This window comes from Poecilia latipinna, unplaced genomic scaffold, assembly GCF_001443285.1.
Source record: "Poecilia latipinna isolate Pla-1442-1.1 unplaced genomic scaffold, P_latipinna-1.0 Scaffold1267, whole genome shotgun sequence".
NCBI classification, from domain to species: Eukaryota; Metazoa; Chordata; class Actinopteri; order Cyprinodontiformes; family Poeciliidae; genus Poecilia; species Poecilia latipinna.
Window position 1 is genome coordinate 94,197 of NW_015113883.1, and position 16,550 is coordinate 110,746.

Genomic DNA, 16,550 nt, shown 5'->3' on the forward strand with positions numbered 1-16,550 from the left:
TTTGCCCCCCCCCCCCCCGCAAACATTTCCCGCCCCCCCCCCCCCCCCCCCCCCCCCCCCCCCCGCAAACGTACACAGTCTGATTTAATGCCGGGCAGTATTGCATGTTCAAATCTTCTGCAGTCAGGTGTCCTGTTTACACGTATTTAAAATGATGCATTTGAAGGAAAAGTAAATAATCAAAGGGTGCAGTTTAAAAACTGGATTCCCTCCTGTGCATGCTGGACTGCGGATTTAGACCCAAGAGTGGAGAGTTTTCATGTCGAGGCTTTACCGAATACAGACCCGCTTTATATGTAATGACTTGATTTGATCCAGTAAATATGGTTGTTGATCCGAGTATGTGGGAAGGGAAATAAAATGTACGCTGTTGCGTTTACTCGGACATGAATCTTTGGAGTGGGGGAGAGAGGGAAGTACTTAAGAATCAAGTTGGACTTTGACCAAATAAGTCACACTTTGAACAGGTGTGCAGCCAACATAGGAGGTAATCCCCACCAAGACAGAAAAGCCTGGACTGGAGCACATCTGACTGTGCAGAACTGTTCTGTATGCATGCACACTGCATATAAAATAGCAGCGCTCCTCCTGTCTGCAGACGTGACAAGCTAAAGGTTGTGAAAAGTCCACCTGTCTCCTTGACCTTCATGATTTCGGCCCTCAGGAGAGGCCAGCATATGTTGTACTCAGTCTGAAAGGCCTTTAATGCTTTGTCCGCTGTTGTCAATTCAAATAGTGCATGGAAATGCAAAATGACCAAAAAAAGATTGATAGTTTAACAAGGAATATTAATTGGTGTCTGTGATCATAGATTTAACAATAAGATCTACTAAAAGTAGATGTAGATGCAGACTTTGTTCTTGTTCATGCTACATTTTGTTTGCCTAAGCATTTGGATTCTTTTTACTTAAGTTGTACACCAAATTACAATAAATGTTATTTCAAGGCACTGCACAGAAACAAATGGGTTCAATTAATCAGAATCCAAATGAATAAATCCTGTCCATCCCTACATAATCAGTAATCATTAAACTACAAATTTCATTTATTAAACCTCATAATATGCACAAGGTAAGGGAAGGTGGCATTTGTTAAACGCTCTCACCAATTCAAGCCAACCGAGGACTTGAAGCAGTTGAGCAAAAACTGGGTCAGTGAGTTATGCTTTTGTGTTCACAGTTCACAAGAAGCCACTGCAGGTGGGAGCTATTCTTCACCATAATCCGTTTTTTTTTTTTTTCCCCCAAGGTTTCTTCTGGTTAATAATAGAGAAAGAAGGTCAGCTTTTATTTTTAAACCAGAGAGGAGAATTTCTATTATTTTAATCAATGTTTTGATGTAAGATTGGACAAGAGTCACAGAATATCTAGACAGTTTAAAAATACAGAACTAAGTCTTAATCTAACTTTTAAAGGGGCAGTATTGTGTAAAAATCCTCCTTTTTGAGATTTACATTGTGTTATAATGTTTTTCCCTAATCAAAAACATATCTAGAGTGTTGCTTTGATTCTTTAATGTATGTTTAAGAAATCATTTTAATCTCCCGTGGCAAGCATTCAGCTGTGCAAAACGCCTGGGTGGACCTTGCTCCGCCTTCGAGACACAGCTCCTCCTTCAAGCTGCAGTTTCCAAGCTCCCCTTCTCCATAATTTCCCCACTCAGCTCCTTCAGAAGAGCCAGCAGCGATTTGCAAACACCTGGAGGAATTGGGCATCTGCTGATCTCATTGTACAAATTACTTCTCAGTGCAACGCTGGTAAAAAAAAACATTGTTAAAGGATTAACAGAGAAGCAATGTTGCGATGACTTCCTGAAGGCAAAGTTTCAGAAAAAGCAGGAGCTTTTGAAGAGACAGAAACCCGATTTCAGGGCGTTAAGCTACAAAGTCAAATTTCTTAAGTCACATTTCATGTATACAGTATTTTTATAACAAATGAAGGTAACATTGTTACTTATGAAATGGCACTATACCCCTAGAAAATATGTAATAATGTCCCTTTAATAGAGAATACTCGAGTTTTAAAAAAGTTATCCGTAACACAAAGTGTCAAAGTTTTAAAAACTGCACTACATAAAAGATTTGTTCTTTGAAAGGTAATATCAACTACTCATCTGAGAGGGACTGTTTTCTTTCTTTTTTTTTTTTGGTAATAGAATGAAGCCCCTATGTGTTGTGAGACTCAAATCATCTAACAAATGATTCAACTGAATGCTTTTTGTGTCCATCAGCTTGGTGAGCTGGGCAAAGGAGCAGGGAAAGGCGGAGGAGGTGGAGGATCTGTGAGGACGGCAGGAGGCGCATTCGGAAAGCGGGAAGCGGCAGAAGAGGAGCGATACTTCAGGTGAGCCACTGGTTATCCTTGTGGTAACTGCGCTTAACCTGTGTGCCAGGTGAGCCTTTTGACCCCTCTGAATTTTGGTTACTTGCAGGGAGAGGGAGAAGGAGCAGATGGAGGCTCTGAGGAAGCACCACAGAGAGGAGATTGAACATCATAAAAAGGAGATTGAGCGCCTACAAAGGGAGATCGACCGCCATAAGGGCAAAATCAGAAAGCTGTCGCACGACGACTGAGGCAGCGACGCCTACTCTGATTTATTACCTGAGTGCAACCACTTGTTGAATTTCACTTGTTTCCTCTGCTGGTCAAGGCAGATCTTGTGATCATGAGTTGTTATACTGACCTCGTTCTAAGGGCTGAAACAATAAAGTGATTCATCTTCCTGAGTTGTCCAGTTGTCAGTTTATTTAGTGTTCTTAGTATTAGGGAAAACTCCAGCTTGTCTAGTGTGTATAGAACAGAGCTAAGCTGCTAATCATCCATTGTCTATTCCCACTTATCAAAGCTCTGGTGCACATTTCCATCAGTCATCGGTGAGAGGCTGGGTACCTTGAGGCCAGCCTATCAGAGATGCAGGATGAACTACAGAGCACACATATAATCCCCACTTAGGGCCATTTAGAGAGACCATTTAACCTAACATGCATGTTTTTCAACTCGAGCAGCTGGTGAACCCCCACTTCATTACAGAGAACGTTGTCTTATGAAACCCAGCTTTTAGCTTTTCCACAACTTTATCTGTCTTACCTGCTGTGTTCCTTGGTCTTTCTGAAGTTGTTTACTATGGTTCAGTTTAGTTGTTCATAAATCAGCTGTATTTGTACTGAGATTAAATTGCAGATTTTACTAATTAGGTGATTTGCTGTTTTTTTTTAAGGGATACAAGAGTAAAGGATGCCGAATACATAAATCCATGTTTTAGATTTTTGTAGAAAATCACAATACAAATTTTTCATTTTGATAAAATTTGCTTATATTTGTCTTAGTTTAAATGTTTAATACACAGAAAAAGTCTAAGAATGCACCTGTTTTAATTTTTACATTAAAAATTGCCAATGTTTGTAGACGAGTGCTTTCCGTTTGACGGCCACTTTCTTTGCTTCTGCTGTTGCATTTAAAGGTGTTCTGTTCAATTCTTCGCCACATGAGGGCGCCTACAGTCGCTTTCGATAAAAATCGAACCCGCCATACACTCATTGCCCTTCATCAAGTCTCGTTCAATGTCTCGCGATGGTTGGTTAGCGGCTGCGTTGTTCGGGCGAGCCGACGACGAGACCGTTGGTGTCTGGAAAATTGTCTCGTGGGTTCAACACAAACACTCGTCCTTCTGCTGATTTAGTCCGTAAGGGATTAGAAAAATTTCACGTCCTGAAGCGCGTTGCGGTTGACTGCCTGAATTTTGCCCGTAAGTTTTGCTAACTATCCGTTTTTGCGCCCTTTGTGTGTTTGGCTTGTGGACGGTGTCTCTCGGCACGGTGAGGCCTGTTAGCTTCCATACCTAGCTAGGAGGCTAGCAACTGGTCCTGCTCTCGGAGGAAGGATGGAAACATACTTGAACGCTGCTAATGTGCTGAAATATGCTAAATAAATTATTCGATCGTTTGTATGAGTAATCTAGATTATCTAGTATTATCGCATGCTGGGTAGATCTTGCATAAGAAACATGTTCATTTAGCTTAGTAGCTGGCTTGCATGTGAAGGGGGCGGGACTGTAGGTGCCGATGGTTTCTGTGAGAGCCCGGGCTATTTTAACTCGAAACGGAAACCATACCACGTTGCTTACAGTTATTAAAACTATTTGAAGAGTTTGCTTTACAGGTTGCTCCAACTTGCTTATTTCACACTTGTATTATAATTAAGAAATTTCAGATTAAAATGTGGATTTTTGATAATTGGGTTCTTGTGACCATAAACTGAATTTGTATTATAAAAATAAATTATCTCTATTTTAAAGAAAATCATAAGAATCAGAATTTATCTTTTTTTTTTTTTTTTTAAACTGCCGTCTTGTTTTTATTTGTAGGAATTTCTGATTCTACATTGTTTAGACCAGAATAAGATTTAATCTCTTGTTTGTCTTTTATTTTCCTTGCAGAAGAATGGCCGCCACTGAGGTGAATGGCAGTTCTGCTCCAGCAAAGGAGGAAGAGGAACCCATGGATGTGACAACAACACATACAGAAAATTATCAAACTCTCCTTGATGCTGGGCTTCCTCAGAAAGTGGCTGAAAGTCTAGATAACATCTTCCAGACAGGTGGATATTTAAAACTGAACAAAAGAAGACTACAAACCTTCAAGTGTGTTTCATTTGATTGTAGCTAAAATGTCTTTTTTTTTTTTTTTTTTTTGCAGGGTTGGTGGCATATGCTGACCTGGATGAAAGGGCTATTGATGCTCTGCGAGAGTTCAATGAAGAAGGAGCACTTACTGTCCTGCAGCAATTTAAAGAAAGTGACTTATCCCATGTTCAGGTACCTGCTTAGTTTCAGAGTTTTGCTTTAGCGGCAGTTGTTTTTTTTATTTATTGCTGTCTGTACTAATTTGTGGGGATTTTTTTTTCTTGGTAGAATAAAAGTGCTTTCCTTTGTGGAGTCATGAAGACATACAGGCAGCGAGAAAAACAAGGAAGCAAGGTCCAGGAGTCGACTAAAGGTCCAGATGAAGCAAAAATTAAGGTATTTTGTAACTTAAGTGGGATTTATAGTGCAGAACCCCAAGAGTAAATGTTGATGTCACATTCCCCTGCAAACACAGTTTTATTATTCTTTTGTATGTACCTTTAGGCTCTGTTGGAGCGGACAGGCTACACTCTGGATGTGACGACAGGGCAGAGGAAGTATGGCGGTCCTCCTCCTGAGAGCGTGTTCACCGGCACGCAGCCAGGGATCGGAACTGAGGTCAGTAGTTGGTCTAAAGAAATAACATCTGTATTGTAGCCATTATTGAAAGAAAACTTCACATTAATTCAAACTTGAATTATCTATAATTAAAAATACTTCTCTCTTCTGTCAGACGGATAAAGAGAAACTACAAAATCTGAAACCAACACTGTTGACCTCTGCCTGATAAAATGACCTCATCGTGCATTTCAACATTAAAACTTTAAATGTGTATTTTTGTTCTCGTTCAGGTGTTTGTTGGAAAGATCCCCAGGGATTTATATGAAGATGAGCTTGTGCCACTGTTTGAGTCTGCTGGTCCCATCTGGGACCTGAGGTTAATGATGGACCCCCTATCTGGTCAGAACAGGGGTTACGCTTTCATCACTTACTGTAACAAAGATGATGCGCAAAAGGCCGTGAAGCTTGTAAGTAGTTGTTGTGCAATCAAATAGTGATTTTTGTCGTTCAGCTGTAACTAAACTGATGCTATTTTTTTTCTAATAGGACGAGTAATGACCATTTATATTTAATTTCTTTTTGTTTTGGTCTTTAAATGTTTTGAAAAAACTGCTTTTACTCGAAATCTCCTCTACTAGAGATTTTCTGATAAGATTTTGCAAATGTGTTTTTGTTTCCAGTGTGATAACCACGAAATCCGCCCTGGGAAGTACTTGGGTGTGTGTATATCTGTTGCAAACAATCGCCTGTTTGTTGGATCGATTCCAAAGAACAAGACAAGAGACAGTATATTAGAAGACTTTGGCAAAGTCACAGGTTTGTTCAGTTGCAAAGAAACAATTGTCTTTTAAAAGCTCATAAGTTTGTGATTATGATAGGCATTTGTGTTTGTAATAAAAACTGTTTTTGAATTATGTTACAGAGGGGCTACAAGATGTGATCTTGTATCACCAGCCAGATGACAAGAAGAAGAACCGGGGCTTTTGTTTCCTCGAGTACGAAGATCACAAGTCTGCAGCTCAGGCGCGCCGCCGCCTAATGAGTGGAAAGGTCAAAGTTTGGGGGAACCCGGTGACAGTGGAGTGGGCTGACCCTGTTGCTGAGCCTGACCCAGAAGTCATGGCAAAAGTGAGCGGTTCACATTTAAAATCCGTTCCCAGCCTTATGTTTTCCAGGAACTTACTGTATTTACTGTAATCACAGGTGAAAGTGCTCTTTGTGAGAAAACTGGCTACATCTGTGACAGAGGAGCTTCTGGAGAAAACCTTCTCTCAGTTCGGGAAACTAGAACGAGTGAAAAAGCTGAAGGATTACGCTTTTGTCCATTTTGAAGATAGGGATGCTGCTGTAAAGGTCGGAAATTCTTTTCGTGTTTGAAGGATTTTTGTGTATTTGATTCTGTTTAAATTGGTAATTAGTTGTTAATGATGTTCAGGCTATGGAGGAAATGAATGGTAAAGAGCTTGGAGGGGAAGAAATCGAGATCGTCCTGGCGAAGCCCCCAGATAAGAAGAGAAAAGAGCGCCAAGCAGCCCGACAGACCACCAGGGGTGGCGGGTGAGTCAGTGACATGATTGATAGGGCTTCAGCTAATGATTACTTCAGTAATCAATTATTCTGATGATTAATGGAATAGAAAAACTCGCAAATTCTGCACTTATTTTACATAATACTAGAAATGCATTAAAATAAATGATTCAAGTAAAATAAACATTTTATTGCCTAAAATGCAATAGCATAGCATTGCTTCCATGTATGCTAACCATGACAAAAACTGCCACTTGAGGAGTTCTGAGTCAACCATATTTACAGACAAAGCAGTTTTTGTTGTTTTTATCTTTAATGCCCAACATAAAACTTCCTTGCATCATTTTGGCTTAATTTCTGCTCTGAGAGTATTTTTCTTGCAGCAAATGGTCTGTTTTTTTTTTTTTTTTTTTAGTCTGTATGCTCCAGTTAGCAATTAATCAATTACTGAACTAGTTGACGATTAGTTGTTTCAGCCCTAATGATCGGTCAGTTGTGTGACAGATCTAATATTTATGTCCCCCGCAGGTATGATGACTACTACTACTACCCCCCTCCTCGCATGCCACCACCGGGCCGAGGAAGGGGCCGTGGTGGCCGAGGGGGCTATGCTTATCCCCCTGATTACTATGGCTATGAGGACTACTATGACGACTATTATGGCTATGACTATCATGACTACCGTGGTGGCTATGAAGACCCTTACTACGGCTATGAAGACATGTACAGCATGAGGAGCCGTGGTACTCGCCCCACCAGGGGTGGGCCTCCACCTCCAAGAGCCCGTGGCGCTCCTCCGACACGAGGCCGGGGCGGCTTTGCCCAGAGAGGGCCACCCCTTGGTGGCCCGCGCGGCGCTCGAGGAGGACGGGGAGTCCCCTTCCAGCCTCAGAGGGGCCGTGGTCCTCGCGGTGCCAGAGGCAATCGCGGGGGCAACGTCGGCGGAAAGAGGAAGGCCGACGTATTTAACCAGCCTGACTCCAAGCGCCGTCAGACCAACAACCAACAGAACTGGGGGTCCCAGCCCATCGCCCAGCAGCCCCTGCAGCAAGGGGCCGACTATTCCGGTAACTATGGTTACAGTAATGACACCATGGAGTTTTCACAGGATTCTTATGGGCAACAGTGGAAGTAGATGCACCTAAAGGTATTTGGCAACAACAAAAAAAAAGAGGAAAACTACAAAAGAAAAAAAAAAAGGAGATTGGCCACAATTTTTTGATTGACTTTTTATTCTTCTTATTCTTCATCCCTCATGAAAAAAAAAAATCTGTATATACATATATCTCAGAAAAATGGACAGACTGCAGAATTGGCTCAAGACGATTGGCTGGAAATCCTTTTGGCTGAAGAAATGAACGTAACCGTTGTGGTCATTTCTTACTCCTGCGGTTACATTGGGACACATCTTTAAAAATAAGTACAATTTTATTGGAAATTTTTGTTCCTGTTCCTTTTAAAGCCAACAAAGAACACTGACAAAAAAGCGGACGTTCATTCTCAAAAATTTGGTTGGACATTAAATACAACACATGGCCTTGCAGGAAGTTTCTTGTCCATGCTCCCATTTCCCTTCCCCTTCTTGTACTCCTTTTAATTTGTGGTTTATTATAGTAGTTTAGGATCATGCTTGTAAATAAATGCATATGGTTAGAGCTTCGTATTCATTTCTTTTGCAGTGGTGGAGAAAAGAATCCACCAAAGGAAAAAAAGAATAAAAGTTTTGTAATGTCCAAAGTGTACGCCTAGCATTTCTAGAGATAGATAAATTGTGTTTTCTTTCTTTTTTTAAACTGATAACATAACTTCCATGTTTTCTTTCAACTTGCCCCGTAGGAATTGGTTTGGCTTACCTTAAGAGCCATAGCAGTTTGTTCTCTGATGTTATTTGTATTTATAACTTTTACGTTTGTTCCGTTTCAATAAAACCCAGATGAGCATCAGTCCATTGTCAGAACCTCAAACTCAGTGTTGTGATTTGATCTATAACTTCGATTCTTTGATTCAAAAGAAGAATTTTCCTTCCCTCCCCAAGTCAAAATTTTTTTTCCCCCTCTAGGGAGAACCGCAAATAAACTTGAATTGCAAGAGTCCAACAGAACAGGAGACCTTGTCTGGATTAAACAGGGTTTTAACTTCTATCCTTCAAATGTTTGTTCAGTAACACTGCTGCATTTCCTGCACACACCGTTTGTTGATGGTGAAATTAGCAATTCACACAAACATTCCCCAAAATTGTTCCCATTTCTCAAACTGTTCTCTTAAACCTATTGTCATCTACCTTCTCCAAATGTTTTCTTCTGCCATTCGAGACACAGGAAGAAGCAGTATTTATCCCTCTGAAGAATATGTGCTGCTTATCAGGTGTTTACATGACCTAATCACATTTTGCAGCTGCAATTCCTAACTGACTTGATGAAAAAAAAAAAAAGACTTTTCCAACAGGTTTGTATTTTCTTTAAGCTCCCTAGTTGTACACATTTGTTTCAAATATGAAGTTGGTTGCAGATGAACTCATATTTATATTACGTGCACCGTAAAATAAATGAAAAGCTGAGAACAAGTTTGAGTAATGGTGAGCACTTAAAACTCTTCAACTCAAAGTGTGACGCACACTGACTTGGAATAGATCTTCGACGTTGATTTGACTTGATCTTGTTGCTTTCAGAGAATCTATTCTCTCCTGCTTAAAGATGCCAAGGATCTGGCCATCTTGAGGTTTATCATTGTTTAAACATAATCTCGCTCACAGAATGCTCCACCCGAGAGAATGCGTTTACCACGACGAATAACAATTCTCTAGCCTTTACCTGTTGGTGTCATTGTTTTGTATTTTGTTTCATGTGTCTGTCCTCTTATTCCAACCTGCCTAGGTGGAGAAGCAAAGCGAGCGGCACCACTAGAGTGAGGAACTCACCTGAACGGTACTTGAGGGTGAGCCAGCCTTGTACAGAGTACTGCCTCCTCTCCTGTAGTTGACTATAATCACTTCAGAAGCTTGAACATAAATTTAGTTCTTTGGGTTTTTTTTTTTTTTTGTTGGTTTGTTTGTTTATATAATCAGTTATTGATATTACTGTGCAAAAAATTAAACACCAATTCATAATTTGTTCCAATGCAGCTCAGACTTTCTTGCCATCTTTTAAAAATCGTTTTGATCAACAGTACTCCTGTCCTACTGAAGGATGCCTTGGATTTGAGAATATGCTGCAGTTTTTTTTGTTTGTTTTTTTTACCCTTCATTCACTTTTAGGATCACATGAACTAGTAAAGAACAAAACGATTGTCAGGCACTCAAACAGATCGTCTGAAAGTCATTAAAAATGGGGGGTGGGATCCTGCAAACATCTGAAACCTGACAAATGCTGTGCTTGGGTTGATTACCCAAGTCAAATTTTTGTCTGTCTGAAAACCTTAAGATAAGTACAGCTAGAGATACTAAAAGGTTCTTCTAGACAGTTGCAACAGAATACATAAAGTTCCTTTTTTTAAAATGGGTTCTTTTCCAAGTTGGAGCAGGGGAAAAAACATTCATCCTTTGAGTTTGAGTTCATTGGTCATTAATCAAAAATCAGCTAATTTTCCTTTGATCATGTCTGATATCCAAAACCAGAAATGAGTTGTCAGAACACAAAGAAAACAAGATATTGGTACCTTGATAAGTGTCTGTTTTAGTCTAAATGATTGGTAGAATCAAGACTGAACATGAAAAACGAAGCGGCAAAAGCTTTATAAGACCACCAGAAAGTCTGAAGAACCATCTAAGACCAATTTAAAGGCCTACAAGAAAGTCTAGCTTCTTTGAAACAATTTTGTTTTTGAAGATTATGTACTGAAATCTTTTGCACAGTAGAGTACCTTTTTATCAAGTTTCAAAGAGGATGAGTCCAAGTTTTCTCTGTTTAGGCTATTAATAGGACATATCACCAGTATGTATTCCTTTGAATCTACTAATGTTTTCACATTAAAACAAAACAAGTTTGAGGACAATTTTAGGAATTAAATTGCCCTTGGTTCAAACTCTAATAAAAACCAACATTGCATAATGTCTTGGGTTTGGTAAACAGAATGCCACTGAAAACATGCATACATGTGCTGCATATCTTGACTCACTGCACCAAAATCACTGCAGCTGTCTGCAAAGGCATTTTGCAAGTAGGAGGAGCTGGATATTTACCCTTCTTGGCCACTAGGGGCAGCAGCTTGAATGCAACGTGACTATTTATCCCTTTCTTTGTCCGAGGCAGCTCTTTGGAGATTGAGTTAATTATCAGGTCTGTTCGAAGCAGAGAGCCTTGTCAGTTTTTTGTGGTCATCACTGGAGAAACGGATTTAAATATTTCCGAGATTGACTGATTGCAGAACAATGGCTGCACACAAAAATAGGCGTCTTTAGCTTTCACCACCACCAGATGGCAGCATGGGGGCTGCATTAATTCACTGGTAAAAGTGGGGTGAGGGATATGTGGGGAAATGCAACAAAAGAAGGCTAGTTGTTAATGCTGCGGTGTCCTTAAAGCACATTTTCATATCAGAACTGTGTGTTTATGTTGCCTCTTGTCACCAGGCAGTAAAGGAGCTGCCCACATCCATGTGAATGAGTTCACAGAATTGGAAAGAAGTGATTGGTAAGGCTTCGTTATTAACTAATTCTCAGAAAAATTAAACATGTGCCATTTAAACTGATTTTAGATGTTTGTTATAAAGGGTTTTCTTTAAACAAATGGAATCCAAAAGGGACAACTCCTCTTTCTGCACATGATCTGGTATTGATGGTCATACTGATTCATCAGCATCTTTCTGTCTGTGTGGCCATGTCTTAGTTCCAGGTCAGAGAAGCGATTTCCAGCTGGTGCAAGCCAGATCCATTGCAGGTTTTCACCCACCTCAAGATGGCTCTAACAGAGCTCCAGAGTTTTGGGTAACCAGATTTCCTTAAGGTGAGGGAGAAGGGTGAACAATCTAAAAGCGCTTATTCAGAGCAAGATTTACCTTTTTATCCATGTATACATAGAATGAAAATAAAATATAAGCTTTAGTTTTAGAGAATGAGTCATAACTTGAGTTTTCTTCTCTATATTTAAGGGAGAAAGGAGGACAAGCAGACCCCTCAACATGAAGAAATCTATGCTCCTTATCCAGCTTCAAAAATTACTATTAAAAGGAAAATCCATGCTTTTAATTGTACTGTATTTATCTAAATTGTGTATTTTTTTTACCTTTTTAACCTAGATCTTTTTTTTTTTTGAACAAAAGGGGAAATGACTCCCTTCACAATAACTATTCCCAACTTCAACCTAAATTTTAATACATGAAGACATGAAATAGTCTTAAGTAATCAGTTGCACCTTTTTTTTTTTTTTTATAAAAATTTTACATGGTGGGTCTGATAAATGTTGCCTTGTAGAGAATGAAATAAAAATGAATTGTGCATCAAATTGTAAATCCATGTTGCCTTCTGTATTACTGTGTTTCAATATTTTATGTTTATAAATTAAAAATCTTTTAAGACATGACCTGATACTGGTCTTTAGATTTCTTTTTTTGTTAGTTTTGACCAGTTGACAATATTTGTCTTTAAATTAGTGTATTTTGATGTGGATATAAATAGATAATTGGGTTGTATTGGAAATATCAAGTGTGGATGTTTTGGCTTGTATAAAGCCATTAACTGGGCCCTTTAAAAAGTTGTGAAATTCACCTTTTGTTGTGGAAACATTACAACTCTGAAGATCCTCTTCAGTCAGAGGTTACTTCCTGCAAGACTGACTGCTACAGGAGAGCCTTCCTTCCCACATCTCTGAACAAACCTTGATAACTTAAGTAACATTTAGTGTCTTTGGGTTTCATAGTTTTATTTATTTTGTTTGAGTTGGCACTATGTAAAAGTAAGCATAATGAGCATTCTCAATGAGTAGCTAAAGATTTGCAAATGTTACAGGACGTTTCAGTAAATTGGGGTAAAAAGGCTAAATAGACTGGTCGTCAGTACACACCGTGAAGTGTTATGGCAACTAAAACGTCTTATGAAACCAACTGCGACTTTTGGCGTTATAAACCTAAATATTTTTTACACCAATGGAAAACTTTGTTTTGGAGAGGGATATATTCAACAGAATCGTTTGTCAGAAGTTCAGAAAGGACCCGTATTTCGTCTTGAATCACAAGAAAAACCTGAACTACGAACTGCGCTGTCCCCGCATCATCTGACGTCATCGGACATTCGACGCCGTACTCCTGGAAGGTTTTGCGAGTCACGTGACCCAGTACGTCACATGTAAACCTGAGCGAAAATGGCGGCCGCTGGAGGAGAATCTTCCTCTCAGAGTGTGTCGGATGAATTATTTCAAAACTTTTATACCGAGGTATGAAATATTAAAAGATTTTCAACGTTTTTGTGAAGCTTGCTGCTTTATTTGATTTCTATAAAAGTCTGTGTCGATAACTCGCCTGTTCAGGTCATATTAGGCCTAGTAGGTGTGAGCATCAGCTAACGACTAATGCTAACATTTACTGATGGGTTGTTTTATCTGCAAACTACTACACATTTGTATTATTTCGTACTTGCTTATAGATACATTTATTTTATTACAGACTCAAAAGTCCAAATTACATACAAAAAGAAAACCAATACAATAAAATAACAGTAGAGCCGTCATTTAAGGTGAACATTAAGTGTTTCACTTTAGTTCTGTGTTACAAGACTTTTCTCCATAACAAACATAAACACGATCATGGTGATTTTTTTTTTTTTTTTTATAAATCATGATGGTTTGTGTTGTGGATATGTTTTTCGATAGGTGAAGCAGATTGAGAAGAGGGACTCTGTGTTAACGTCTAAGCAGCAGATTGACAGGTTGCTAAGACCTGGATCATCGTACTTCAACCTCAACCCCTTTGAGGTAACAGGTGTTTTCATGTTTTTACCGATTTTTTAAAGCATACGACTTATATTGTTTGTTTGCACAGTAAATGTGACTAGCTATTGATTTTATTTCAGGTATTGCAGATTGATCCAGAAGCAACAGACGAAGAGCTGAAGAAAAGATTTAGGGCGGTAAGAAAAGATTAGTTTTTTTATTTGTAAATTTTAAATTGTCTGAACTTGTATAGCACTTTTCCAGTCATACTGGCAACTCAAAGTACTTGACACCAGATGGATGATCAGGTACAGACTGCGGATGGATGTTTTAACCTCTATCTCCCTCTTTTTATTGCATAGTTATCCATTTTGGTCCATCCAGACAAAAATCAGGATGACCCAGAGAGAGCACAGAAAGCCTTTGAAGGTACAAATACTCTTGTCCAGATATCGCTTGTTAAAGATTGTAGCCTTATTCAGCTTTATCCTGCTGTTTGCTTTAATCGGTTTAGAGCAAACTCTGCTGTCTTATTAGCATGCGTCTGTAGTAAAAACAACAGTTTTGGTCGGTGATGCAGCTTGACCCACACAGCTTTTAACTTATTGTTTCCCAGTTGTGGACAAATCATACAAACTCTTACTGGATCCTGAACAGAAAAAGCGAGCAGTTGATGTGATCCAAGCAGGAAAAGAATATGTGGAGCATATGGTGAGTGGCATCTGTCAGCTTACCTGCAGACACATTTCAGTAGTTCCCTTTTTGCATCTGTTCTTAAGTTATTGTCTGTCATTAACAGGTAAAGCAGAAAAAGAAGCAACTAAAGAAAGATGGCAAACCGCAGGATGTGGAGGAGGACGACCCTGACATGGTAAGTCAGTCAACCTCTAAGGGGAATATTACCTGGTTGACCAATTCTAAATATAACAGAGATATTTTGTTATGCTTTTTTTGTTTGTTTCTTCCAGTTTAGACAAGCTGTGTACAAACAAACCATGAAGCTGTTTGCTGAGCTTGAAATAAAAAGGAAGGAAAGGGAAGCGAAGGAAATGCATGAAAGGTAGAGAGCTATGTAATTAGAACCTGGATGTTGTGTGTAGGACTGCATAAAGGTAAATGTTCCTCTAGTGAGTTTTTATATTCTTAATAAATCCTGTTTAACCAGGAAAAGGGCAAGAGAAGAAGAAATTGAGGCAGCGGAAAAGGCAAAGCGGGAAAGAGAATGGCAGAAGAATTTTGAGGTGAGCTTTGCTGTGTTTATCCACACTGGGAACATCGAGTTGATTTTCATATTTTCAATCATTTCATTTTTGAAATTGTGCAGGAATCACGAGACGGACGCGTGGACAGCTGGAGGACCTTCCAAACCAAAGGAAAAAGCAAAGAGAAAAAGAACAGGTCCTTCCTCAAACCCCCAAAAGTTAAGATGGAGCAGAGGGAATGATGCTGGAAAACTGTCAAAATAAAGTCATGTTCTGTGAATCCCCACCTTGTCTGCAGTCAGCACAGCTGCAATCTGATGCATCACATGACAGGCTCCTTATCCCAACAAATGTAGTTTTGTACTTCATTTTCTATTGTACATACTTGTGATTAGAGTTAGACAATGCATCTTCCATTAATGTAACTCAAACAAAAATGTCTTGTTTTTCGAACCCTAATAAAGCTCGATCTTCAGTCTACTTTACAAGGTTGGGAAACGTTTGTTTTGGTAGTGCAAAGTTTGGACATTGCATATCTGAAACGATACGGTGCAAGTGTGTCAATTAAATGTACTACTGAAAAAAACAAACAGCCTAAAGTATTTTAAAGTGCAGAGCGTAAATGTATTTGTCTAAATAAAGATGCCAAACACTCATGGTGTAGTCTTTACAGTTTATATTTAATTAGAAATACAAACATATCTGATCTGGTTCAGATTTTAAGCTACAAACCTAAAAATATTTGCTCATAAAAAAGCTACAATTACAAACTTATCGTATGATTGGCAAATGCATGAATGCAGTCCAAAGACTTTTCAAGTGTACAAACATGTCAAACGACAAGCCGTTTTCCTTCCCGCCATTACAAAACAAAATCAAGTCACTTTAAACAGATTTCTGCAGCAGGTCTCCTTGGTAAGGAATCTTCCCAGAGCTGCAGACTGTCCTTAGTTGATGCACGTCACATAACTTTGCACTGCTCTCCGCCTGCAGCGGAAGCGGAGAGTGCATGAGACCCGGCGGCGCCTCCTGTCAGCCCGTCCAGACTCAGGCCCTGGAAAGCTCCGAAGAACGAGTCGTCCTTTGTGGCTGCGGGTTTCCTGGCTGCAGGGGTGTGCTGTTGGTAGAAAACCATCACAATCAGGATTACAACCTATTAAACAAAAACAAAAAAAGAAATAAAAATGTAATTATTTACCCTCGGAAGGCAGTGGTGGCTCCTGAAGTGATTTTTCCGTACAGTTCTCTCAGCGTTCTTCTTGGCCAGCATGGCCTGCTGACGTTTCCTTTGGCAAACAGCACAGAGCCACATTAGGCGTCACATGGGCAAGCAGCTTATTCAGGTACCGTACAGCCTTATCCTCATTAAGCTCAGTCTGCCTGGCAAAGAGTCTTAGCCAGATAACAAGACAGTAACGTATGGTTGTACAAAAATAGAAGATTCTAATAATAAATATTCATAGATAAAACATTTCCCATCCTTTCAACGTAGACCAAACTTTTTGTTTTTTGCCGTACCTCTCCTTCTTCAGTTCCTCCTGGTAAACCCTGAGCCAGGAATCTGGGACCTTCTGGCTGCTGCAGGGAAGGCTTCTCCTCCGGCTGACGCTCTTCCTGCGCGTGAAGCTGAACCTGCGGACGGACTGGCTCCCCTTGCTTCTTCCTCCCTTCTTGGCGTTTTTTGTGCCGGACATGCAGCTGGTGAACTGCTTCAGCGGCGCTCCCAGCGACATGAAGGAATCCATTTCCCAGAGTCGTCGGCGTGTAGATTTAGCTTCAG

The 16,550-nt window shown here is 39.7% G+C and overlaps 3 protein-coding genes across 4 annotated transcripts in view; all 3 read left to right on the forward strand.

Annotated features, from left to right (window-relative positions):
- The window catches only part of atp5if1 (ATP synthase inhibitory factor subunit 1), a 6,646-nt gene extending 3,921 nt beyond the window's left edge, over positions 1 to 2,725 (forward strand). Inside the window, exons 2-3 of the mRNA XM_015054659.1 lie at positions 2,230 to 2,342; positions 2,431 to 2,725. Coding sequence (XP_014910145.1) covers positions 2,230 to 2,342; positions 2,431 to 2,572 — 255 coding nt within the window. The 3' untranslated portion in view covers positions 2,573 to 2,725. The remainder of the gene's footprint in view (positions 1 to 2,229; positions 2,343 to 2,430) is intronic.
- Positions 2,726 to 3,549: 824 nt separating this feature from the next.
- Positions 3,550 to 12,070, forward strand: LOC106961130 (heterogeneous nuclear ribonucleoprotein R). Of its 2 annotated transcripts, XM_015054658.1 has the most exons (15): positions 3,550 to 3,744; positions 4,435 to 4,595; positions 4,694 to 4,812; positions 4,909 to 5,016; positions 5,125 to 5,238; positions 5,472 to 5,648; positions 5,862 to 5,997; positions 6,104 to 6,309; positions 6,385 to 6,534; positions 6,617 to 6,738; positions 7,237 to 7,775; positions 9,582 to 9,642; positions 11,276 to 11,336; positions 11,532 to 11,648; positions 11,794 to 12,070. In XM_015054658.1, the coding sequence occupies exons 2-12, from the start codon at positions 4,439 to 4,441 to the stop codon at positions 9,614 to 9,616; spliced, it is 1,863 nt and encodes a 620-aa protein (XP_014910144.1). In that variant the 5' UTR covers positions 3,550 to 3,744; positions 4,435 to 4,438; the 3' UTR covers positions 9,617 to 9,642; positions 11,276 to 11,336; positions 11,532 to 11,648; positions 11,794 to 12,070. The 2 variants fall into 2 exon arrangements, with proteins under 2 accessions (XP_014910144.1, XP_014910143.1); XM_015054657.1 differs by lacking the exons at positions 9,582 to 9,642; positions 11,276 to 11,336; positions 11,532 to 11,648; positions 11,794 to 12,070 and having other exon boundaries at positions 3,551 to 3,744; positions 7,237 to 8,670.
- An 892-nt stretch (positions 12,071 to 12,962) lies between these two features.
- dnajc8 (DnaJ (Hsp40) homolog, subfamily C, member 8) lies at positions 12,963 to 15,251 on the forward strand. Its single transcript, XM_015054653.1, has 9 exons — positions 12,963 to 13,073; positions 13,509 to 13,610; positions 13,709 to 13,765; positions 13,931 to 13,997; positions 14,185 to 14,279; positions 14,368 to 14,439; positions 14,537 to 14,628; positions 14,734 to 14,809; positions 14,893 to 15,251. The coding sequence occupies exons 1-9, from the start codon at positions 13,002 to 13,004 to the stop codon at positions 15,010 to 15,012; spliced, it is 753 nt and encodes a 250-aa protein (XP_014910139.1). The 5' UTR covers positions 12,963 to 13,001; the 3' UTR covers positions 15,013 to 15,251.
- The last annotated feature ends 1,299 nt before the right edge of the window (positions 15,252 to 16,550 follow it).

What these genes read in the sequence shown, in the direction of transcription:
- LOC106961130 (XM_015054657.1), top strand. Translation starts at nt 4,439, where the DNA reads ATGGCCGCCACTGAGGTGAATGGCAGTTCTGCTCCAGCAAAGGAGGAA. An exon ending in AGATAACATCTTCCAGACAG is followed by an intron (nt 4,596 to 4,693) that starts GTGGATATTTAA and finishes TTTTTTTTGCAG; the next exon opens with GGTTGGTGGCATATGCTGAC. An exon ending in CGCAAAAGGCCGTGAAGCTT is followed by an intron (nt 5,649 to 5,861) that starts GTAAGTAGTTGT and finishes TTTTGTTTCCAG; the next exon opens with TGTGATAACCACGAAATCCG.
- dnajc8 (XM_015054653.1), top strand. Translation starts at nt 13,002, where the DNA reads ATGGCGGCCGCTGGAGGAGAATCTTCCTCTCAGAGTGTGTCGGATGAA. An exon ending in TCAACCTCAACCCCTTTGAG is followed by an intron (nt 13,611 to 13,708) that starts GTAACAGGTGTT and finishes ATTTTATTTCAG; the next exon opens with GTATTGCAGATTGATCCAGA. An exon ending in TGAAGAAAAGATTTAGGGCG is followed by an intron (nt 13,766 to 13,930) that starts GTAAGAAAAGAT and finishes TTTATTGCATAG; the next exon opens with TTATCCATTTTGGTCCATCC.